Source organism: the organism of the source record quoted next, unplaced genomic scaffold, assembly GCF_019419815.1.
Source record: "Pyrus x bretschneideri cultivar Hongxiangsu unplaced genomic scaffold, Pyrus_bretschneideri_v1 Contig52, whole genome shotgun sequence".
Lineage (NCBI taxonomy): Eukaryota > Viridiplantae > Streptophyta > Magnoliopsida > Rosales > Rosaceae > Pyrus > Pyrus x bretschneideri.
Window position 1 is genome coordinate 687,536 of NW_025999790.1, and position 24,940 is coordinate 712,475.

General features: G+C 36.1%; 2 protein-coding genes, 2 long non-coding RNA genes and 1 pseudogene across 8 annotated transcripts; 2 read left to right on the forward strand and 3 right to left on the reverse strand.

The window, feature by feature from the left end:
* Nucleotides 1-4,642: 4,642 nt before the first annotated feature.
* Nucleotides 4,643-5,329, forward strand: LOC125470730 (annotated as a pseudogene).
* A 59-nt stretch (nucleotides 5,330-5,388) lies between these two features.
* Nucleotides 5,389-7,883, reverse strand: LOC108867764. 3 transcript variants are annotated; one of them, XR_007253189.1, is made up of 6 exons: nucleotides 7,738-7,883; nucleotides 6,718-7,478; nucleotides 6,154-6,597; nucleotides 5,963-6,067; nucleotides 5,735-5,880; nucleotides 5,389-5,585 (listed from the first exon to the last, which is right to left on the reverse strand). It is a non-coding gene; the product is annotated as an uncharacterized LOC108867764 (long non-coding RNA). The 3 variants fall into 3 exon arrangements; XR_007253188.1 differs by having other exon boundaries at nucleotides 6,148-6,597; XR_007253187.1 differs by having other exon boundaries at nucleotides 5,963-6,597.
* Nucleotides 7,884-7,955: 72 nt separating this feature from the next.
* LOC103954944 (putative disease resistance protein RGA3) lies at nucleotides 7,956-12,091 on the reverse strand. Its single transcript, XM_048570402.1, is given in 5 exon segments — nucleotides 7,956-8,448; nucleotides 8,553-9,891; nucleotides 9,894-10,490; nucleotides 10,493-10,628; nucleotides 10,630-12,091. Coding segments are annotated over 4 exon segments (3,348 nt in total). The 5' UTR covers nucleotides 11,965-12,091; the 3' UTR covers nucleotides 7,956-8,448; nucleotides 8,553-8,611.
* Nucleotides 12,092-15,069: 2,978 nt separating this feature from the next.
* On the forward strand, nucleotides 15,070-17,798 carry LOC103954872. Of its 2 annotated transcripts, XR_007253073.1 has the most exons (5): nucleotides 15,070-15,359; nucleotides 15,464-15,532; nucleotides 15,887-16,015; nucleotides 16,656-16,710; nucleotides 17,558-17,798. It is a non-coding gene; the product is annotated as an uncharacterized LOC103954872 (long non-coding RNA). The 2 variants fall into 2 exon arrangements; XR_668271.3 differs by lacking the exon at nucleotides 15,464-15,532 and having other exon boundaries at nucleotides 15,094-15,359.
* Nucleotides 17,799-18,297: 499 nt separating this feature from the next.
* LOC103954873 (putative RING-type E3 ubiquitin transferase C3H69) lies at nucleotides 18,298-24,156 on the reverse strand. 2 transcript variants are annotated; one of them, XM_009366719.3, is made up of 8 exons: nucleotides 23,904-24,154; nucleotides 23,212-23,299; nucleotides 22,322-23,115; nucleotides 21,926-21,995; nucleotides 19,589-19,677; nucleotides 19,457-19,517; nucleotides 18,997-19,079; nucleotides 18,298-18,619 (listed from the first exon to the last, which is right to left on the reverse strand). In XM_009366719.3, exons 1-6 carry the CDS (start codon nucleotides 23,912-23,914, stop codon nucleotides 19,481-19,483), a joined length of 1,089 nt encoding a protein of 362 aa, XP_009364994.2. In that variant the 5' UTR covers nucleotides 23,915-24,154; the 3' UTR covers nucleotides 18,298-18,619; nucleotides 18,997-19,079; nucleotides 19,457-19,480. The 2 variants fall into 2 exon arrangements, with proteins under 2 accessions (XP_009364994.2, XP_018504841.2); XM_018649325.2 differs by lacking the exons at nucleotides 18,298-18,619; nucleotides 18,997-19,079; nucleotides 19,457-19,517; nucleotides 19,589-19,677 and adding an exon at nucleotides 20,202-20,593 and having other exon boundaries at nucleotides 23,904-24,156.
* Nucleotides 24,157-24,940: the final 784 nt, after the last annotated feature.

Here is a 24,940-nt window from a genome sequence, read left to right on the forward strand (position 1 = left end):
AGAAACACAGTTCATCCAATTCAATCTTGTTCCACCAATGACCAAGCCTTATGTGTAACTCGACTTGCCAAATCTTCATAATCCTTTTATTAAAAAAAATTTCAATCTTGTTCCTACGTGCGTATGAACTAGCTCCTCAAAGATATAGATCTCATGCATACATCGTTCCTTCATTTAGTACTGCAAGTAGTAGGTAATGTAATACACAAGGCAGGCACCAACTAATGACCCCCAGGTGGGCAGGCCGGCAGAGACATCACTGCTCGATTTTTTTGATTTTGTAGGTTTTACAACTTTTGGTGCTTCGTCGTCTTTGTCCTTGCCCTTCTTACGAGCCATTGCAACACTCACAAATGCAGCGGCGAAAAGGACTAAGCAAGCAATCTTCTTCATTTTCATTTCCATGGTGGAAGGTGTTGTTTTGTTAGGGAAAAAGCTAGCTCATAAGCGATCCAATTAAGATCATGAGAACTAAATGTGTTAATGAAATCAATGATCATGTAAACGTAAGAATATATGCCTTGGACTTGAGAGTCCAGTCCGAGCAATGTGGTAGGATTGGGAGTGATTTTCGTATGGGAGAGGTTCATGATGTTTTGTTGAATATGAGTATGTAAGTTATTCTTTTCCACATTTAGCAGTTTCTTTTGTTTTTTTTGTCATCAATTGGGTAAGGATTGCTATATTTAGGTGCATGAGGATCGTAGCAGTGTCAGAATTTGTGGGTATAGTGATAAAGACAACTTCAAGCTCGTATTTATAGTTACTTAAATGACTTGGAATATTTCTCTTACTGAGCGGACAAAAATTTTGCGACGACACAACAATTGCATAATTGATTTTATGAAGTTCTAAATAAATAAATAAATAAAAAATCGAAATGAAACTTTCTTGTGGCATCTTCGCTTTTGCATTATTATTATTTATGTTACTAAATAAATGGTAAGATCACTTTCAAACAATTTATAACAATTTTTTGATTACGCATGCAAAAAGATCTTGTAAAAACTCAACAGCTGCATTTTTTTATATAAAAGTCGTGAAATACTCACAGTTTATATCAATTTTTACCGGACCATAAAATTCTTAATTAAAATTCATGCAAGACCTTTTCTGGCCTAATAAATTATTTGGTTCGGTTTATCCCCTTACTTTAGCTCAGATCAAACCAAACTACATTGCTTAACAGTTAACTAGAAAGGCCGCGCACACTAAACAAAGTCTAACCGATCCAAATGTATCCTATCCAGCAGTAGATTCATGAATGGAAGTTGCGAACCTCTTGTAGGTACAAAATTAATTTCCTGTGCCCTCTACCTATATCAAACTTGGACAAAGATATGCAGTTCATTACAAAATATCTGATAAAACCAGAAAGAAAAGACGACAATCATTTTGAAAATGTCCGTCTTCAAAACCATATATAATGAGATCCACAAGTATATAGTGACTGACTGGTTTCAAAAGTTTTGAGAAATAATATAACTAGAAATATAAAAACAAAGTTCTACTAAAGTCCATTTTTTATGCCACGAATATTCTAACTCAATAATCTTCTGACCATCACACATGAGTTCCTCATGTCTATAAAATTATAAGTCCATCGTATTCTACTGATTATATTTGGACGGATGGCATACTTTTTAACACAAATTATATATTTATTGAACGAACCATGTCTTTCAAATAATATATTAGTTCTAAAGGAGTTTCATTTCAACAAAGAAGTGAGTTTCACACTCTTTCTAACTTTTTACATGCCTTTTGTTTAAATTTTATTTTAATAATCAAATTAAATAATTTAAATGAAAAAACCGACAAAATTAAACATGAACGTAAAATACTAAAAAATATGTATTTATAATTTCTCTTTATTAAACTTCTCACATGCCCCTACCGACACTTTTTAAATAATTATGAAGTTGAAGGTTGCTTGTGAAAGAGCTCACCCGAGAGCTTTCTACATCAAATGTTACATTTTTTAATTTTCACAATTTTTTTGAATAAATTATACAAAATTACTTTAATTATAAATCGAATCACAATCTCATACTTCATATTTTAAACATTATAATGTCATACTCTAATTTATGAATTCATTACAATTTTAGACTTCGGTTAAATTTTCTGTTAATTCAATTGTTAAATAATGACATGGCAGTAGCAGGACTCACTCCTTCTCAAACTGAAATATTAAATTAATTAATTATTAATAATTTATGAACTATCTATTTAACAATTAAAATTAATAAAAAAATCCCTCACTCAACTCCCTGCTCTCACTTGCAGAAAAACAATGGCAGCCATGGCTAGATATCCTTCTCTTATTCTTCTCTGTCACTCTCCTCATTTGCTTCACTGAATCCAAACTCCAAACTCCATCACTCATTCTACCCCTCAAAACCCAACAAACTCCATCTGAGTCCCTCCTAATGTCACCCGCAAAGTCACCCCTGTAGTCGGAACTTCGCCGTAGAACGTTTCGATTGTTACCGACACCCGAAGCAAGCTCTCCTGGACTCACTGCAACAAAACCCAGAACTATAACAACACATTCGATTCCACCCGGTCCACCTCCTACTCCCTCATCCCATGCTCCTCACCCACCTGCACGAACCTGACCCGAGACCTCACCATACCCGCTTCCTGCGACTCCAACAAACTCTGCCACCCCAAGAACCGGAATTCGAGTGCAGGGATTCAACTTATCCGGCGGGATTCCCGCAACGGTGAACCATTTGACCCATTTTCTCACATCTCTAGCTCGAGGCGAACTGTTTTTCCAGTTCGATCTATGGCCATGGCTGCCATTGTAGCACTGCAAGTGAGAGCAGAGAGTGAGTGAGGGAGACAAGTGATAGGAGACCATTGTAGCGCTGCAAGTGAGAGCAGAGAGTGAGTGAGGGAGACAAGTGATAGGGGAGAGAGAGAGAGAGGTTTTTTTTTTTTTTTTTTTTTTTTTTTTTTTTTTTTTTTTTTTTTTTTTTTTTTTTCTTCCTAATGCTATTTTTATTATGTTTTTACATCACATTTATATACCACCTTATGTTGCATTTGAGGTAGATATCCAGATCATTTAAATTAACGAATTTAATTTAAATTAAAAAATATTTAATAAATCAATAATTAAAAAAAAAACTAAAATTAAATGATGAATGTAGCATATGAGAAATCTTTTTCTTCTTTTCCTATTCAACTTCTTCTCTCATTTCTTCTTCCACCCCAGTTCTTTCACGCCATTGTAGAGTGAAGGAGTCTTTTTCTTCCTTCCCTATTAAATGGTGATTGTGGATTTGACTGACTTGAAAAAATAGAGGGAAAGAAGAAACGGAGGAAGAAGTTGAATGGGGAAGGAAGGAGAAGACTCCTTGCCACAATCATCATTTAATTCCTGTTTTTTTTAATTATTGGGTTTTTAAATGGTTTTTTAATTTAAATTAAATTCTAATGAATTTAAATGACATGGCTGTCCATATCAGATACCACATAAGGTGGTATATAAATATGGTATAAAAACATAGGAAGAATAGCATTATTGTTTTTTTTAATTGTTAAATAAAAAATTAATTTAATATTTCAAATAGAGAAGGAGTGTGCCTTACTCTTGCCACGTCATCATTTAACAGAAAAATTGACAGATAATTTAATGAAGGTCTGACATTGCAATGAATTTATCAGTTGAGGTAAAAATTGACAGATAATTTAACGAAGGTCTGACATTGCAACGAATTCATCAGTTGAGGTATGACATTGTAATGTTTAAAACATAAAATATGAGATTGTAGTTCGATCCATGATTAAGATAGTTATGTATAATTTACCTTTTTTTTTTTTTTTTTTTTTTTTTTGGGACAAATCATTTGTCACGATTAAAATGCAACCTCCACAATTTAGCATTGTACTCATGCTCCTGTCTTCCACTTGATCTCTTTTTGTGATCCATGGCAGGATTCTCCAAAACCAAACTTCTTGAGAAATGCCAAGTATCTCCCCCGGCCAAACTTATCATCTGCTCCACAACCCCCTCTCCCTCTAACCTTCCATGACATACCATGTCTCTTCTTCTCTCCAAGCCTACCTCTTCTATGAATTCCCATTTCCCATTTCCCATTTCCACTTCAGTTCCATCACCCTCCCAAACCTCAAGCACTCTCTAACACTTTTACCGTTTCGCCAGATCCCTAGTGGCCAGGAACCTGAAAAACCCGAGCTCCTCTACGCACAAGTTTCGCTGACTGTCGTTGAGTCGGACGTGACTTTTTTGGAAGTCTTAATGAAACACTTCTGGTACTGTTCACTTTTAACGTTAAGGACATTTTAACTCTAAAAAGTTACTCCTGGTACTATTTATTTACAACATTTTTTTTGTTCTTTTGGTTAAAACTCAAAGTTTTCAAGCCATTTTCATTAGTTTTCTTGACTTTTTATCTCTTGAGAAATTTCCAAAGAGATGCGGAAGAGTTTTCCACACTTATGCTTGAGCTAGCATCAAGTAGTAGTATTGCCCATTGTAGTTTTTATTTTTTTATTTTTTAAATACTATTATTAAGAGGAGTGGAAGAGTTCGAAACTATTACAATAATTTAGAGAATGGAAGAATTTCGAATCTGAAACGCATGGTAGAAACTGAATACCCCATCCACTTGGTCCGGAGGATGTCTTCTTGAAGGAGTGGTGGAAGCGAATTTCTTCACAAGGATTGGTTCGAGGATTTGGTAAATAATAATGCCACTGCTAATGACATTCACCAAAAATGGATCGTGCTACGTTTTTGGTGAACTTGGCCCAAATGGAGAGCATTAAAAATTGGATTATTGAGTTATGCAACAAGAGAAATGAGTCAGATCCAGTACATTTTATCACCATATGTTCTAACATGTGAATTTGTATGGGTTTGTTTGCTTAAAACCCAAGAAAATGATCATCATAGTCACAAGAATTATTGCGGGCTAGATAAGTCGTTTGGGCCATCCAATACCGATTGCATACGCCAGTAATTGTGTCATATTTGGCCGGTCAATGACGGTAGGGAAGGCGTTATTAGGAAAAAGGAATTGTCGTTGCAGTAAAGACAATCGGAAACACTATTTAAAATTTAGACAAGGCAATTTTGGGAGAGATAGAGAAGTGGATTTCGAGGTGGGAGGAGATTCGCTGGTCGGGGCACCACGTCGTGGTCCTCGGGTCGCCGAAGGTGGATCTTTATGAAACAGATTTTGGATAGGGGATGCCTCAAAGGATAGAGCAGATTGGAATTGATGGTGTGAAAAGCATTTCACTCAATGAGAGTAGAGACATGTTTGGTGCAGGGCTAGTCCTGAGTTTTTAGGTGCTCGGGGTGAAAATGTGCCTTTTTTTCGATGCACCAACATATATTAAAAAGACATATTTAAAGAGGGCTGGAACCCAGTCAAAGCTGGGAGGCTAGGCCCTCACGCCCATATTATATTACTCAAAAGAGAAAATATACAACAGGGGGAACATAATACCTAAACCCCAACGATCAAAAGCAAAATCATATACAACTAGTCCAAGCAGTCAGCATGGCCACCACATATTGAATCCAAAGGTTGACACCCCATTCACTGCATATAGTGTACATAAGATAAAAATATTACTACTAATAAAATCTCATAACAGTGAGTAAAAAGAATCATCTGAAAAGATGAACGGTTGCATCAATTTTATTAAAGAAGCTATTCATACGCTATACTTTGAAGAAGATAAGGAATACCTGATCAATATATATATGTTGACCATTCTAGGTGCAAATTTAGAAGTGATATGTTCCGAGTACGAAATTGGAGAGAAAAGAGCGGCAGCTTCAGCCAGTTCTGCTATGTCCGGCTGGGTGAGAGCAGCTAAAGACATTATTGTTCCCTAATAACATGAATAAATTGAGTAAACGCCAAAAGCAGCAGCAAGGGAATGATATGTTAAGTAGATGAAGAGGTGTACGAACTGTGAATGTCCAACAACATAGACTTTGGAGCTTCGAATATATGCAGCGCGTCTTTTCTGACAGATCAAATAGAGCCAATTCCTGCCAACTCCAATCCCAAAAATCCTACAATAAAGTATAAACCTGATTCTCTTCTGATAAAGATTGTGTCAATGACTCCAACGTGTTCCACACACATTCCCTACCCATACATCGAAACCTTCATCTGCAAGGACGAATCCCAGCTATTCTTCTGGAGAATTTAAGAACCATGCGTCACCTGGTTAAGAACAAGAAAAGCTAGTAACCAAGTTCAATTGAGTTTAAAGCACATTAGAGCCTAATTTAAAATATATATCCCACGGAAGTTCATCATTTTTCGTTTCAAGAAAGCAACTTTCAACAGAACCTGGAAACTTGAGATCAGGGAGCACCATATAGTGAGCTATACGTTCAAATTTTGAAATAATCAACTTAGTGCGACCAATATGTTGAAAAAATTGGGAGGAGCTATAAAAGTAAGGCTTTTCACTAACCAGGTGTCCAGAGAATCAATATTTTACTCACGGATCAGTTATGGGGAACACTCCCCACCAAAGCAACCTCATTAGTCCTTCACATCTCAAACCCAGTAAGTACCCATCTTTCGTCTGAATCTGGAAAACGAGCAGCAGTGAATTTAGCAATCTGGGTATCTCAAAGTTACTTTAATCACAAATTTAACAGTTAAAACATATAAATGGGCAATTTTAGTAAAATATTAGCATGGTACTCACAGTGTGCTCGGAGCAAGAGTAACCAGAAGGCTCAATGAGCTGCGGACAGAGGGACTGCAATGGTGAACGACGGCGGCCGATGCTGTAAAATTCAGTCGAGTTTTAGGCGATTTCTGAAGTGGAGGTCAAGAGGCCAATAAGGAAAGCTGCGACAGAAGGGCACTGGTCTGGAAGAAAGGCTCTGGACGCCGCTGTTTGCACTAGGCCAGGGCCGGCCCTATTAACTTTTAACTTGAAAAGCACAAAGGGAAATCTAAAGAACCACATGAATTCTAGGCGCTCTTGAAGGCCTTCCATGCATCTAAGCGCACTGAGAATGCAAAGCACATCAATTTTGTTTAACATAAAACCCATACCCTAAGAATTCTCCTCACAAACTTGAAAGCGAATGCCACTAACGAACTGATCAACTGTAACATTTTCCATTCATGTCGGAGCAGCAGACGACACCACACGATCAGACATACAGAGGTTTAAAAGGAACGGTAAATGAACAACCTCCATGTCGGCTCGAGGGCAGGGAAACGTTTTTCTTATAGCCGCTCTAATCCACGTCCCACCACACTTCTGCAGTCTTGAAATCTTGCACATTTGTCTCGTCCGAAATTCCAAGAATAGATCATGGAATCACTGAGATGTGATCTCGAGCTCAAGAATTTAACACGTCCTCTCATGCTTCCATGCAGCACTGAGACATCTGATCCGCTGTTGAAGCTCAACAACAAACATTGTGTAGTATAACATACGCGGCCATCCCTACACTGCAAGTTCGAAACCTAATTTAGAGCTCTTTCTAGTGATATGAATGCAAGTAACAAGGTACAAAAAAACAACCACAGTAAATAACAAAGCAAGCAAACCAGCAAACAAAGATATGCTGAGAAAATCCACACTCAATACAATAAACCAAAGAAAAACAAAATAAGACGTATGATTAAAATCTGCAGATCAATCTGAATTTGGTTCATGAATATCAAGTCATCCTGACAAATATTTATCACATCTACAGAAATGAGTCACCTGTATAAGCAAAAGCAGTATGGTTATTGTCTTTCTTCATCTTCATCCTATCTGTTCTTCTTTAAATCAGTACCGCATATCCATGAAACTAAATTAAGAAGCAAAACCGAAACCCAAAAAATTTGAAGCCATATTATATAGTTTGAAAATTTAAAAAAAAATTAAAAGGGTTGTGCATATAATAATTGTATTGAATGAAGTACAAATTTATGGCCGGTTGCTTGATAGCTATAATAGTAGTGATCTAAAAAACTAATTTCTCATAGTACGTAGTACCTGAAAAGGACAAGTAGGGAGAGTAAGAGGGGTATTTAGAAAACGTTGAAAAAATAGATGTAAAATGAAGAGAAGTTTTGAAGATTGTTCTGAATCTGCACAACACCATATTGCAAAATGTGAAGGAAGTTGAAAGTTCCAAATAAAACCAATTGGCAATATGAATTCGGGAGTAACTCAACTTACTTATAAGCTTATGCAAGGTTCTTTCTCCTATCAATGTGGGATTCATTTGAGTCGAAATTATTAATGTAAATAAGATGTTACTTCAAAAAAAAAAGAAAAAAAAAAAAGAAATTAAGAAAATAATTGAAGTCAGTGGGATGAGTAGGTAATGGAATGCATACCACTTTGCTGTGAAACCAGTGTTGCTCAATCAGAAAGCATAAGATGTTCTAAGTGGGGACGAAATCTTTGATCCACATGCTATGTCATCTGAAAAGAAAAATAAAATGCTGGTAATGAACGTCGAACGAAAGCAAAAGGAATGATAAATGAAAAAGAAAATGAAGAACCAAGGTTGGCATTTGAAAACGCACCTTAACAATGGGCGTAAATACGAATGATTGAGATGTGAGGAACATCCAATTGTAAGCTTCTAACGTGATATGCGATTGCTTATTCCTTCTGACAGTGACACCAAACCAGAGCAATCCCAAATTATAAAATTCTGAAGAGATGTGAGGTTGCTTATTCCTTCTGGCAGTGATACCAAGCCAGAGCAATTTCTAATTGTAAGCTTTTGAAGGGATGTGAGGTTGCTTATTCCTTCTGGCAGTGATACCAAACCAGAGCAATATTCAATTCCAAGCTCCTGAAGGGACGAGAGGTTGCTTATTCCTTCTGGCAGTGACACCAAAGCATCGCAATGACTAATTGTAAGCTCCTGAAGGGATGTGAGGTTGCTTATTCCTTCTGGCAGTGATACCAAACCAGAGCAATATTCAATTCTAAGCTCCTGAAGGGATGCGAGGTTGCTTATTCCTTCTGGCAGTGATACCAAACCATCACAACAAAAAATTGAAAGCTTCTGAAGGGATGTGGCGTTTCCGATCCATTCCCACGTTGTACATTCTAAATCCCCAATTCCACGGAGTGACAGACGTGTTAATTTGGAGAGATGAGGGGAAGAAGAAGAGGCAGAAACATCAACACCAACATCATGTGTAATATCAGATGCTCCTCTAACAAACAAGGAAGGAACGACCTTGGAGCTGGTCCAAATGAGATCTATTTTATCCACATTTGGATACAGAGGCATGGAAGTTAGATTAAGACACGACCTAATATCCAATATAGAAAGACAAGGAAACGAAGGGAGCGGGAACGTTTCGGTTGATGATGAAGAAGAAGAAGCACTGTTATGAGTGTGCGCCCTCCACCATCCCTTCAGAACAGGGCAACCATATATAGAGAGCTCCTCCAGCGAGGGAAAGAATGACATCTCATCACTCGATCTATTGGTACTATTACCCCTCTCATTGTCTGATATGTACTCCAACTTCTCCAATTTATAAAGATGAAGAAACTTAAGGGAAGGCAAATGATCCAAGGGTGGAAGATATTGGCATCTCTCACACTCAGACAATTTGAGATAAACAACGTTTTCGAGAGAAGAAAACCAACGCGGAAACCTCAGACCACAATAATACGACACGGACAACTTCTTCAAATTTGAATGGGGTTTCAATACTTCCATTAACTTGATAAGATCCTTCTCATCAACTGCGTTTACATCTTCTCCACGTTTCCAGGACAAACTCAACGAACGGAGATGCTGTTTCTCCTCCAGAGGTGCATCACCATTTGGTTTTGACATCACATCTTTCTCGTGCCTCAAATTTATAATCCGTAGCTCTCCCCTTAATTCATTAAGCCTCCCAGTTCACCAAGACCAGCACTGCCTCTCAGCATGGAATTGTTTTTGCTCAAAACAAATCTACCCAATGTAAGAAGACCATTCAATTCACCAATTCCACGTGGCATTCGAGTCAACTTAGCACAGTCTTCCAAGATGATATGCCTTAAGTTGATCATTTTTTCAATGCCTCTAGGCAGTTCCACAAGATATTTACAACCAGAGAGATCTAGTGTTTCCAAATTTGAAAGTTCAACTATCCAACCAGGAAGTCTCCTGATGTGATTATGTCTAAGATCAAGGTATCTTAAATGTTTCAGTTTTTTCAGACAAGTGGGTAATGTTATAATTCCAAATTCACTAAGACTCAACATACGTAATGACTTAAAATTTGAAACAATTGTAGTACAAAGTGAATTACATAATGACTCCTCTGCATAATTCATAAGTCCCTGCCTAAGAAAAAGAAAAGTCCGTATCTTATTTGCTCTTAGCAAAGACGTTGGCACTTCCCATTTCTTTAAATTAACATGAAAATTGAAAGATACATGACTAAGCTTTTCATGAAAATTCACCCGATCCAAGTCGACTATAGTGCTACTAAAGCCCGACACTAGATTGCAAGTTCATTCATGAGATCGTGCATTTTACAACTTTGTATTCTACCAAACTCATCTTTTTCTTCTTCTTGAAAAAAAGATTTGCACAACAATTCCTTGCAATATTCATACGCAACATCCTCCAAACACTCGTTTTCAGTCAGATGACTTAATGAACCCTTGAGCCACCCAAAGTTTAATCAATCTCTCCACAGAGATCTCATAATCAGGTGGGAACAAGCTACAATAAGCAAAACAATGTTTCAAGTGTGATGGGAGCACATCATAACTTAGTTTAAGTGTTGGTAAAATATTATTTTCTTCTTGACTTATTTTCGAAAGTTTTTTATTTTTGAAATTCAACCATTCTGATTCATCATCCTTGGTGCGCAACACCCCACCTATCGTCCTTATAGCGAGTGGAACTCCCCGACATTTTCTTGTGATTTCCTCACCAACTACCTTAATCGTTGAATTCTCTGGCTCTTTTCCATCTTCAAAAGTCATTTTCTTAAATAAGGACCAACTTTGCTCTTCATTCAAACCCCTTAAGGTGTATGACTTAGTTGTGTCTGAATTTGTTGCAACACTTTTACTACGAGTGGTTATTAGTATTCGGCTTCCTTTCGCACCACCCATCAACAAGTCCTTCAAGCTAAGCCACTTATCTCGATTCTCATTCCACACATCATCCAACACAAGAAGGTATTTCTTTCCATCTACTTTTCTCCTAAGATCATTTTGCAACTGTTCTATATCATTCTTTTCGGATTGAAGGATTTTCTTAACAATTTTATCCAACTCAAATGCATTAGAGACACATGTCCATATTTTTGGCTCAAAATAATTTTGAACCACGTCATCGTTGAATATGAGTTGGGAAAGTGCAGTTTTCCCTAACCCTCCAATTCCAACTATGGAAATAGTTGACACATGCTCAGTTGAGATGGGATGCAACAAAAGTTGAATAATTGCATTTTTATCTTCATCTCTCCCTATAATATTTTGCTTAGGGACAAATGAGTGAGTGACCCTCCCTCTAGTTATAAGTCGTGCATCATCACGATTTACTTCTAGCTGAGAAGGTCTACGAGATTCAACCACACGAAGCCTCTCGTTAATATCTTTTATCTTACGACCCATCTTTCGTCCAAAAACAAATTGATTTGAGCTAGAGAAGAAGACACTAACCATTTTTGACAACTTAGTATTTCCCAGCACCATTTGTCTTCGTAGAGCTTCAGTATTAAACTCATCCAGCACGTCATCGGCTTCATAAATAGCGTCTTCTACGCCTTGGAGCCACAATTTGACTTCATTGTTGGCTTGCTGTTGCTCAGCATCAAGAAGAACAGCTTGCAATCCGGTAACTATCTCCTCAAGCTTCTGGAGCTCATCTTGAACACCCCAAATGAATCCAATCTTTTGGAAAGCAAGAGAGCCTAGCCTTCCAATGATCCCTCCTGCAATATTAAAGAGGACTCGTTCCGCCATTACTTGGATTCAGGTCAAGAAAAACACAGGTGAAGTGAATTAAAGTAAAAGCTTGTAAACAAGAATATGGTTTTGCGTAGCGAACAATAGCTCATCCAACCATTAAATACATCATTCCATGAATTAAACCAAAAGACTAGTCAACATATTCCTAATGCCAGCTTGGTCCTTGACGTTATGTTCTATTTTTAAAAGCCATTTGCAATTTTATCAGTCCCCGAAGCATTAATATAAAGTAACCAATTCCCCACTGCCAAAATATATTATGAAGTCACTACGCTTTCGTCGAGACCGAATCTTAAAAAGTATTAAACTAGAATGACCAATGTGGAGCTTCTGGTAGCAATAGCGGTCCAGTTTCAATAATGACCGTTGAGAAAGTAAAACAAATTGTGCTACCAAAGTATTAAACTAGAATGACCAATGTGGAGCTTCTGGTAGCAATAGCGGTCCAGTTTCAATAATGACCGTTGAGAAAGTAAAACAAATTGTGCTACCAAACCCAACCAATTATGCTAGGGAAAAAAAAAAAAAAAATTAGCAATACATCATTTGGATTTCACATTCTCGGCGCAGTATATGCTCAATCAAATTCTTGCTGGAGTGTGTCATGATCTTGAGGGGCTTGAATTCTATTTAAACGTCTCATATACTTACTCAATTTGACCCTATCCTATCGGGTCTCATATGTGATTGCAGTGAGATATTCAAAATCTCTTAACATAGCTCTTGCATGTGTTGGTTGGTTATCATCCACATCTTCGTCAGAATCTTCTTCAATTTCAACGTGCTCATCTTTCACAGTCATGTTGTGCAAAATTATGCACGTCATCATGATTGAATAGAGGTCTTCAACATGCCACAATTGTGTAGTCCCTCTAACAATGGCCTATTGAGTTTGTAGGATCTCGAACGCTTTCTCCACATCTTTCCTGTAAGGCTCTTATGAAAATAATTTCTTCTTTGCACTAGCTGGATGAGAATAACTTTTCACAAAGGTAGACCAACTAGGATAAATATCATCAGTTAGATAGTAACCTAGCTCATGTCTATTACCATTTACCTTGTACCTCCATTCTGGTGCCCATCCATTGACAACATCATCGAACAAAGAAGAAGACCAAAAAACAGTTTATATCGTTGTTTGATCTAGAAGCGTCAAAGAATGCATGCCAAATCCATGTGTCGTAAGATGCCACAGCCTCGAGCACGATGGTTGTCTTGTTGTGACGGCGCTTGAATTGGCCAGCCCAATTAGTAGGACAATTCTTCCACTCCCAATGCATATAATCGATACTTCCTATCATGCCGGGGAAGCCTCTTTTGTTTGCCTTACGTAGAAGTCTCTTCAAATCTGTACGATTTGGCTTACGGAGGTATGTAGCTCCATATATGGATTCAATTGCCTTATAGAAGCGCTTCAGGTTCTCAATAACAGTACTCTCCGCAAGTCGCAATACTCATCAGTTGAGTCTACAGAGCACCCATTAGCTAGCATCTAAAATGCATATGTGAGCTTCTGATGAGGTGACAAACTTTGTCGGCCTACAACATCTATCTTCTTTGCAAAGTAGTGGTCATGATTCACAACTATGTTCAAGATGCTTTCAAAAAGCTCTCTCCTCATCCAAAACCGCATCTGAAAATCATGAGTAGGATATCTCGGATGTTCAATGAAATGATCTTTCCTCATTTGGTCATGACATTCTTCTCTATCACGCTACACAAATGAACGTCCTAGTGACAGAACCATAATATCTAAGATTCGGCATAGTGCTCATATTGCATAAGCGAGTTTGCAAATTCGGCTTTTGCGTTGTTCATTTCTGCATCTGCATTGTCAAGACTTGTTTGGTATTGTGCCATCTATATTGCCAATGCTACGCCTTCTTCTATCATCCATTGATGAGATATTGAGGATTTTTAGAAAACAAAAACACTTTGAAAGTTGAAAGATTGGTGAATATGTTGTGTGATGGTTTGATATTCAACCTGTGTTTATATAGAGGATGATTGAATGTTTGCATTTCATGTGTGTTTCATGTCTTTTGTATGTATTTGGTTTGTGTTTCACGTGTGTTATGTGTTTCACATGTTTGGTGTGTTATACATCTCTATCATGTGTTTTGTATGTATTTCGTGTGTGTCATGTGTTTCATATATTTGGTGTGTTATACATCTTTATCATGTTTTTTGTATGTGCTTCATATGTGTTTTGTGTGTCTTGTGTGTTTCATGTATTTTATGTTTATACATCTCTATCATGATTTTCATATTCTTCCGTAGTGTTTCATGTATTGATTTAGTGATTTTTCAAAATTATTAGAATTTAAATATTTTTAGTTTAAAATGTTCATAAAATTAATTTAGGATAGTCTACATATATATATATATATATATATTTAACCTAAATTCATTCTTTAATAATCTGGGGCTAAAAGTTTAGGTCATAAGGGTTGGAGTAGAAAAGCTATTTCTGGGTTAAAACTTAAATTTTATGGGCTAAAAATTTTAGGTTTTAGGTCAAGGGTTGGAGATGATCTTATAATGTTAGGGAGACCAAAATTTTAAATTAAATTTGCAATCAAATGATGTGTTACTAATAAAAAAAAATGATAATTGACATTTAATTAATAATCCAAACATCTACAATCACATCACTTGGTTTTCAAAATTAGTTTAAAAAATTTAGTAACCTTAACATTATCTTTTTTTTTTTTTAAATTATTGTAAAACGTTTCGAACTCTCCTCCTCCCTTTAATAAAGTAACTTTTTTTAAAAAAAAAAAGATCATTTGATGAATAAAGAGTAATGCTAGGTAGCCTAGTATTAAATTTGTAAATTAAATTTACAAACTAAATAATGTGTCACCAATAAAAATCAATACTTAAGTAATATCCAATCATTAACTTGCATATCATTTAATTTACAAAATTTTATCTAAATTTTTTAATCAATCTAGCATTACCCATGAATAAAATAGAAACAAAGACTTGTCAATATATTACTACTATAAACCCATTTGAATTTGAAATTTTTTATTTTGGCTCGAGATTTGCAATTTTATCTGTCATCCACTCAGTCCATATGGTTTTTTCACTTTTCACTTTTCCATATGGGTTTTTTTGAATTTCAAAAAATATTATCTTCCTAGGGTTCAATTTTTGTTAATTTTAGTTGTTTTCTCCTAATTTTGGTGATTAGATTTTGAACTTTTTTTTTCTTTCCAAAATCCACATCGACATGGGTTTGTGGTTGTTTTAAGGAAGTGAAAGAAGACAATGGCATCCGCTCAACTCAAAGCTTTTCTTTCAATGGTTAATCAATGCCTTCTTGACTCATCTGCCAAAATCTCTTCAATTTCAACAGCAGTGGCCAACACTCTTCCCCAAAGGTAAATTTCTCTTCTCTTTCTTGCAATTGGAATCTTCGAAATCCTCATCTACATCGTTTAATTTCTGCAATTTCAATTCCACATAAACATGGTTCTCTCTGTAGCACTGCCCATTTTCCACAAAAATCACATCTCAAACTCTTCCAATTTTGAACACAACATGCCCGGAGAAGGTCAGTACCCTCACTCATACAAAGATAATTTTAATATCAATGATGGGTTTTTAAAAAGGGCTCAGTTGAGTTAGGGTTTTGTTCAATTAAATCTCATTAATTTGATTCTAATTCAAAAAATTTGAGTTAGGGTTTTGTTCAATTCAATTTTTTTAGTTTGATTCTAATTAATAAATTTTCTTTCATAGTCCATTCATTTGTTTTATTTTCTAATTTGGATTTTGAAAGTGAGTAAATTTTGTATTTGTTTGCTTGCTGCAATTATTCAACTTATGTCTCTACAATATTTGTTTACTTATAGGTGCTGCAGCGATCGTAAGGGTTAATCTGTATCTTTTTTGTTCCTTACTGCAGGAACTGCATCTTTGCACCAACTATTGAGATGACCATGGCAATGGTCGAGCCAAAAAAAAAAGGAGCAAGATGATCAAAAGCAACAATCTGCAACACCTTACTTTGTTAAAAATATTGAACTGATCCTAGGTGAGAAGGAGCGTTGATACATAATAATTTAGTTCCTGAGAGAGTAATGTTGAATCTACTTTTATTATACGTTCAATTTATAATCTAATCTTATTTTGTCTTCAATTTCTTTAGAAATAAGAATTTCAATTTCAATTTGTTTTTTTTTTTTTGAGAATTCATGTACTTACATTTCATTTTACAGATTCCTGAAGCCTATCAGAAGCCTGCCTCTTTAGATATAGATATATCTTCATTTAATGCACTTGGATGCTTTAATTTTTTATGAACAATTGTTTTGGCTAAACAATTTTATGTGCAGAGTATTGAAATCTATCATTGGTATCAGTGACATTCAAACACATCTACCTAATGAATGATTGAAAGGATGGATATAATATGTATTTTCTTAGTCATTTCAATGCAATGATAAGCTAGGTTTAAGCAGTTGAATTGAGTTCCTTTGCGGCTGGACTAATTATATCAACTACTGATCTCATATGGTTAAGAAATTTGTAAGATGTCTTTATACTCGAAAGAAATTAAGTACATTGGACAACTTCATTCGTCCTCTTTGTTTTTCTATTTACTTTTTTTAATTTATTTTCCCCCTCAATTTTTCTTCCATGCTATTTCATTTGGGTTTTTGATTTTCCTACAGGTTTTCATTTGAAGGGAAAGTATTGCATTCGTATGAATTCTACGTCGCTGCTCCGGTATATAATTTTTTTTTTTTTTTCCTTGCTTAGGCATTATTTTCTTTTCGCTGCATATTGATATTGAGTTTCTGTTTGGAAATGGCTCTGTTTTTTTTGTTCGCTTGCTGAATGTATCTGCCAAAATTTTAAGGGCTTTTTCTTTGTTTCTTCTTATCTTCTCCTCTTTCTTTGTCCAATTATAAAGCAGTTTTTCGTTTTTGTTGCTATAAAGAGCTTTTCTTTGCCCAATTATGCCTAACGCAACTCTTTCTAATTTAAATGCACTCCTTTTGTCACACATTATATCTAATAGAGCAGATGAAAAAAGAGTGAAAAACGGATTATATATGCTTCCTCATTACCATAAGAAAACTCCGTCTTAGCTTTTGGTTATGTGTCCCTCATTTGTTTACTTACATGTTCTACTGTTCTAATGTTGCATTGTTTTCACATGATTCCTTTATACATGGTATCTTTGTGAAATTATTCACATTAGATTATTACATCTTCGCCATGATGATACCTTCTTTACTATTTTAATTTCTACATGCACATTCCTTTTGACTGTTTTTTTTTTTTTTTTTTTTTTGCTATAAGTAATTTATTTGAACTCCCCAACTCTTTCTAATTAGTATCATTGAGATATATTTGATATAGGATTGAAGTGCGAAAAATCGATTGGTTTGAATGCACTCATTTTAGTCTTTTTGCATCTGATAGAGCAAATGAAAATAGAAGGAAAGCAAAAATTTAATTTGCACCTTCAGATTCACAAATGAACTATGTCTCAGTTTTACTTTTATGTCCCCCTTTTGTTTTCTTATATGTACGAACTAACAACTCCTTTTTTTTTCAAAATTTGGAGGAACTAGCTGAAACCTTAAACCTCAACATAATGAAGATGAAGATGAGCCGGAAACAATGAAGTAGGAAAATCTAGATTCAATAACATGTTCGTAGTCTATCAAAATATTTTGAATAATTAGCAGTTTAATGCTGTTAATTTTTTTATCACGGTAATATGTTGCTAATTTACCTTCTCAAACAACAGACATGTAAATATTGATATATAAAAATTATTTTATGTTAAATAGTATTGTCTTAAACGGTGTTCTTAAAACCCAAACCCGCAGCAATGCGCGGGTATTCATGCTTGTTAGATCTATAGTCCAATTTCTAACTATTGTTTGATCCCTTGCAACGTCATGCAGTAGATTGGGATTCAAGAGCATCTGATTTTACCATGTCAAATGCAGCAGAACTAGTACGCGAGGAACTAGAATAATATGCAACTGCAGTTCACATGCAAAAAGCAGTTCATACGCATGTATGCGCCCCTTGGCGTGCTCATTCCGTTGAACAAATTGACAAAAATTACGCGATTTGGCACTCAACTGCAACAGTTGTAAAATACAAAAGCAAAATTGCTAAAAAGTAAAACTACATGTAACCTTCTGAATGCAACTATGCTAAAACAATAAATTGGGAAATTGATGGAGTACTCTACCTGCAGCCTGCAGGCATCCATCGTTGAATCTTCTACTTGAATGAGTACCATTCTCGTTTGACCAGAAAAACAAAATGTGACTAATAACCCCGAAGGCATCCTCCAAAAAGCATTTCTTTTATCAAAATGTCTACCGCTGTCGATAAAAAATTCCTTTAAAGACCTAGACATTTGTATAATGTTATATACACAGCCCCCAACCAGTTCGATATCGACATGCTCTTATCCAGACTATCTTAATGTCCCGATCTGAAGACATTCATCCAAGTCCCAGACCGGCACATTGCATAATTGTCAAAATTCTGAACATACACTCATCCACTCAATAATAACTTTATTTAGAATTCTGTTAACTGTAGTTCACGATAACCAAGCACGTCGTCGCTCCTGCAACCGGATGTAGCCATCCAGCAACCAATTCTACATCAAGAATCGAATACAGTATAAAGTCAGATATTAAATATTCATAAATTGCCAAAAGAAAGCACAATTACAATTAAAAATCCAGATTATGCTGGTCACTGCATTTAAATTTTACCCAGATTAACCATGTTCAGTGTAAAATTAACCAGTAGCAGGAACTAACGAAATGAGACTGACATCACGATCAGTATTGCAAAACAAGAGAAACTGGATGATAAAAGTTTCTGAGTTCAGCCCCATGTTCAATATTTAAGTTGTGAATGAAACAAAAAAGAAAAACATTAAAAACATATCTCCTACATAATTTAAAGGAAATTATTATGGAAAACAGTCTTCTATCATCATTAAAAACATTCAAAGTACATGAACCACACCTTGCAAACCACCGGAGTATTCCACCTTCCATTGAAAAACCAGCATGAGAGCTGCGCATGTGTTCTTGATGAAAAAACAAATCCTGCACATTTAGGCAAAACTGAGCACATCGTCATTGTTTTACTGAAAAAGGACACTGGTCTACCAGCCTCATGAAGGGAAAATCATCAGTGTGCAACTCTAATGACCTCCGACCATACAACTTAAATGCACGGTTTGACTAAGTTACAGTCTAGTTTACTGCTGCCCATAAGTTAACAGTACAATATGGTATCAGCGTGTTCCCTATCATAAACATGACCACTGCTTCACTGATACATCATCCTGTTCTGTGCAAAACTTAGTATGTGTTATTTGACAACTTAACCTTTACATTAGAGGTTTGGCCCAAATGGACAAATGCAGTTATAAACAACAGTAGTAGTAAATAACCAAAATCCAACCACTGCATAAACTTACTTTGGAACATTGAAACAGCATTATTCACCTTATGTGTAGATCAGACAGAAAGTCTGACAACCTGAAAATATCACAGCTTTAGTATGAAAAGAAAAGTAAATGGAGAAAATGATCAAAGGTACAGGGTAAAACCTAATATTTGTAGCTATCACTGTTTGACCATCTTCATTTCCAAGATGACGGAGTGCTACTTCCTCTAAACGGCCATCTTGGTACGCATGCTGCAATCAGACCAACAGCCAAGTTCATTACCCAATTATTGTAAAAAAGGATCTAAACCAGCACGGTAAACAATAGCGCATGCAAACAAGACATGGATAAAAAAAAGTAAGAGGATAACAGTACAGACCACAACAGACAATGTACCGGCAGAGAAAGTAAAATGTAGAATCAAACATATCTTGAGATGGGAGTGTACATGACATTGGAAAGACCTAAAATAAAAGCCGCATTGCAGATAAAATTCGAAGAGGAAGACAGAATGCCTGACATAGTACTTTGTTTGCCTGTAGCAATTGTTACGTGCACCTAATTTGTAGCCACCAGATACTCAAAAATGGAGCAACATGGTAATTGGTCAGATAAGCTTACAACTAAAATATTATAGCACGAACAGAAATCAAAACCACAAAACAATTTCTTTTTTCCTTTTCCCTTTTTTTAGTTAAAGTGGCCTTTAAATTTTATACAACTTTTGTATCATTAGCATAACTATCACATCGTACCAATGAAGACTATTCGAGACTCACAACAAATAACCCCCTTTATAAAGGGTAAATCTATACATCATTCATAAATAGGAGTTGTTAAATACAAACTACAATCAAAACACAGCAACTCCAAAACAAGTAGGAAATTTCAGATTATACAACCGGCTAAATCTACTCAAGGCCATAAATCTATCTCGTCTTCACTCGAGTCACTTGTATCCAAACCCATCTGCATTAATATCTCCCTCTCCCATGGGTTTAAATCTTCATTTTCTAAATCTTCAAACATATAATCATCCAATTCTTCTAAGTGCTCGAACATATGAAATATGACATCCATAGGCGCAATATCATATCGCCGTGGAGGAGGCCTTCTAGGAGGTGGCCTGTGAAATTTCCATACATATGAGCCAGGCTTGACCGTATGCTGGAATACAACAAACATTCCATCCATTAAAGGTGATTAGCTTTGTGATCCTCCCCGAGATAGTAAAATGAAAAACAAAAGGCACATATTCTAAGGCTAACATTCAGGAGAATCTAGTTTAATGCATCTCCTAACAAAATATAACACAGTACAACTGATAAATCAATTTAATTTTCTACGATAGACTACGTCACAAAACAGGAGGGAGGGAGGGAGGGAGAGACTGTTACAAACTAAAACTGTTATAAACCCATTGAAGTCGCAAAACCATTTGCAATGATTAGAAAAAGAACATATTATAAACTAAAACTGCTTCGCAAACCATCAACAATCTGGTATCACCACTATCACAAGAATGATACTAAAACAGAGACGAGAAACTATCCAAATTTAAGGCCCCAGAAGTACAATTGAAGCACAAAAAGGAACAAACAAACAAAGATAGTACTAAAACAATAAATAATAAATTGGCAAGGTCCTCATCACAAATACTAATTTTAGATTGAAGCAATTTGTTATCCAATGTAGCCCCATGTTATTAAACCAATACCTAGTTGAGTTGGGTAAAAAGAAACTAAAGTAAGCCATTGGACTGCCAATCCTATAACACAGACACCACTGCAAGCCCTTGGGAGAACTAACATTAGTTATTGTTGCACAAGAATGAGCATGGGAATAAATCAAACATTTCACTTGAACGCAGACTGCAAAGGTCTAAATGACCACATCTTTAAGTGTAAATTTATTAAAAAATTAATATGGAACAATAAACTGCCTTATCCCCACCTACCAATACACTTAAACAAGTAAATACTTAAACTGCAGCCAACAAGCCACGTAATTTGGGCTGGTGACATGGAAATAATATTTTCATCAAGAAAACTAAGTGTATTATAACTCAATATGTGGTCGAACATAAAGGATACAAACCCGAAGTATATTATAACTCAATATCCTCGTACATTACAAATTCCACCCACTTCCACCAAAACAAAGGCATCCGCCCAGCAATCAATCAGAACAACAATTGAGGGAAAAAATAAAGTATGTTTAAGAAGAAAAATAAAATTCATGGGGCTAAGCCAAATCTATCACATAACATACCACATGACTCCACAAACACATGGAAAAACAAAAGAGGTACAGTGTTTAGGTTGTTGTGTTTGAGCTCAAGATATGGGATATTAACAGATTCAACAAGTAGACTAACCATCATATACTTATCCAAATCATCATTAGATTCTTGACATGGTTAATTGCACTCAACATGACAGAGAAACCAATGCAAATGACAGTTGCAGCTGAAAAACTCCACGTAGGACATCTTTTTACCTTATAAAAACAACTAGTTCCAAATGGGCAGTTCCCATTTCCAAAATCGAAGTGCTTGCAATCAATTGACCTACAATATAAATAATTATAATTACAATACAATACAAAAAATGAAGTCGAGAGAGAGAGAGAGAGAGAGGGGGGGGGGGGGGGGGAAGAGAGAAAGAGATCCCAAGTTTCCCACTTTTAAGGACTTTCCAACTTCAAATCACAATAGTAATATAGAAAGGTGATATTTCTGTCCTCCAAATTGAGTAACTTTTTTATAAACAAATATTGAACCATAATAGTTCCTTTCTGAGCTAAGAATAGAAAATATATCCAAGGCAGAACACAGAGCACCTAATTGAATTCCCAGCTTTCAAAAGAAAACAAGATACTCAGGCAGAAAATTACCTGAGCCTTGCCTTGTAGCTCTCAACAATTTCCTGTTTCTCTTCTTTTGAGTTATACCAAATGACACTTGGAATGACAAAGTACGACAGCTTCCGACATATTGGGCAAGCTCTCAAAGCGCTATTGACATCCATACCAGAAGTTGGGGAACTGCTGCGCCAATTTCTAATACAAGATATGCAAAAAGGATGATCACATTCTGAGAGTATCCCAAACTTGCGCTCAGCAACTGTCGGCTTTGACAAAACACGTTCTAGGCAAACACTGCATTCTATTTCTTGACTACGTTTCAAAGCCTCAAGTTGCTTCTGCTTATCCTCACATGTTTTCATATGCTCCTCCCTTTCCAAAGGTCTGTAAGGATGCAAGCAATGTTTTCCACAGCTGGGGCATAAATCTCCATGAAGATGAGGACATTTTTCTCCACGAGGACAATTACCAGCTGCAGCAAATGAACAAATAGCACGATCTTCTGGTCTAGTACTCCTAGTCTCCCCAACATTACTTTCATCATTATCATAGTCATCCTCCAGAGAACCATTCCAGGCAGGTTTAGAGGGAGGTAAGAAAGGGCTACTTGAAGCAGAGAGTTCTGAAAGAGAGAGGGGTGCAAGAGAAAATCTGCTTGCTAAGGTTCTCACAGGAAGTGCCAGAGATGCAGAATCAATAGCAAGGGATGGCTGAGAATTTGTTGATGAAGATGAGCCTGAAGACTGAGCCTGAGAAGCTTTGACATGTTCATATCTGCATCGGCTACCAAATGCACAAGCTCCTTTCTGATAAAAGGTACATATCTGTTATGATGGACGACAAAGAAAAGTTAATAAGGTACCAATTGTTGATCATTATTACTTAATGCAAGTGCAATTAAAGTAGAATAAATAGTTTACATTATTTGGTGAAGCCTTCCAATCATGTGAAAACTCGCAATGCTCCCCTTTCAAACACGCGCCATGTGCAAAAAACTTGCAGAGAACCCTGAGGTAATCAGAAATGACAATACAAAGTAGTTCAAAAACCTTAACCAAGCATAATCAATAAATAAGCCATTGAATCCTCATTGTAATATGACTACTGTCGGATAAGAAGATTAGCGAAACCGCTGTTGCAGATGATAAAATTTCACAAAATCAATCATCTCTAATACATGCGAAGAGCCGCTTCAACTATGGATAAAAAAAAAAAAAAAAAGCATAAATTTTCATTACATATCTTCAAAATATTCAGATTACACAATCATACCCTGACTCAAAACAAAAGATTTGCAATTAACGTTGAAAATTCAAAAATATTGACTCACAGAGAACTCCTAACCCACATTACCCAGTAAATTAATCAAAGGGCAATCAACCAATTCTACCACTACGGCGAAAACTCCTTTTAATTTCCTCCATTTTCCCAGCAACCAAACAATTAAAAAATATATTATAAATTAAATTAAAAACAGCTATTCCAAGAATCCTAAGAGACACAAAAGATAACAAATTCAATATGGCAAATCACAACATCTAAAAATTGGATGGTTCAACAAACTCAATATCCAAATTCGTTCCTTGCATATGAAAAACAGAAAGGAACCCACCTTTTGGACATGGTGATCAAGAAATCGAGAGATAAAGAAAAAGGGGTTTTTCTGAGCAACAAAAATTGGAAACCCTAAAAAGCTTAGGAACCAATAGAATGACGAAGAAACAAAATTGGGAGCGACGAACCACCGCGCCTGAAATCATTCAATCATCCTCAGACTCTGACAAGAAATGGAGAGAGAGAGAGAGAGAGAGAGAGAGAGGGGTCAAAAATGTGACCACCTAGGGTTTTTGTTCTGACGTGCAATTACGGAAATGCTCCTGTGCACGGAAAAGTGGATTGAGTCGCGGACAGAACGGTGAGGGTTGTAAGAAATTAGAGGTATTCTTCAATGTACCCCTGAATTTGTAGGGATTGATCAATTTCTCCCCTCAATTTTGGTTTTGGCCAATTTCTCCCCTTAACTTTCATAATTAGTCAATTTACATCCTACTGTTAATTTTTTTTAATTTTTCATCTATTCTTCCATTAAATAGGTATCCGCATGACTGTCTTTATAAGGCAAAAAGTCATTTTCCCTACTACTTTCTATCTTCTTCCTTTTCTTTGAACTTTCTTTTCTTCTTCCTTTTCTCCAAGTCGAGCCCGTGACTACCGCCAACGCCTCCCTCCTCCTCTGTTTGCAGCTCAGTCCATTTGATATGCTGCTTTTGCAGTTTGTAGCTACCCACACCCTATCGCCTCCTCCCTCTAGCCTCGTCTACCTCTGCTAAGATGTAGGGAAACCTACTTAACGGAAAATGACAGTAGGGTGCAAATTGAAAAAATGATAGTAGAGTGCAAATTGACTTTGTTTGCCCTTCAAAGGCAGTCATGCTGATACCTACTTAACAGAAGAATAGATGAAAATTAAAAAAATTAACAGTAGGGTGCAAATTGACTAATTATGAGAGTTGAGGGGGGACATTGGCTAAAATTAAAGTTGAGAGGGAAAATTGGCCAATGGCCACAAGTTCAGGGGTAAATTGATGAATACCTCAAGAAATTAAGGCATTGGTGTGAGATGCGTTCCACTTTGGTTCGTACGTTTAC

Coding starts and splice junctions, on each gene's coding strand:
- LOC103954873 (XM_018649325.2), bottom strand. Junction 23,116..23,211: donor GGAAGGCTTCACCAAATAAT/GTAAACTATTTA, acceptor CCATCATAACAG/ATATGTACCTTTTATCAGAA. Junction 20,594..21,925: donor GAACTAGTTGTTTTTATAAG/GTAAAAAGATGT, acceptor GTTGTATTCCAG/CATACGGTCAAGCCTGGCTC.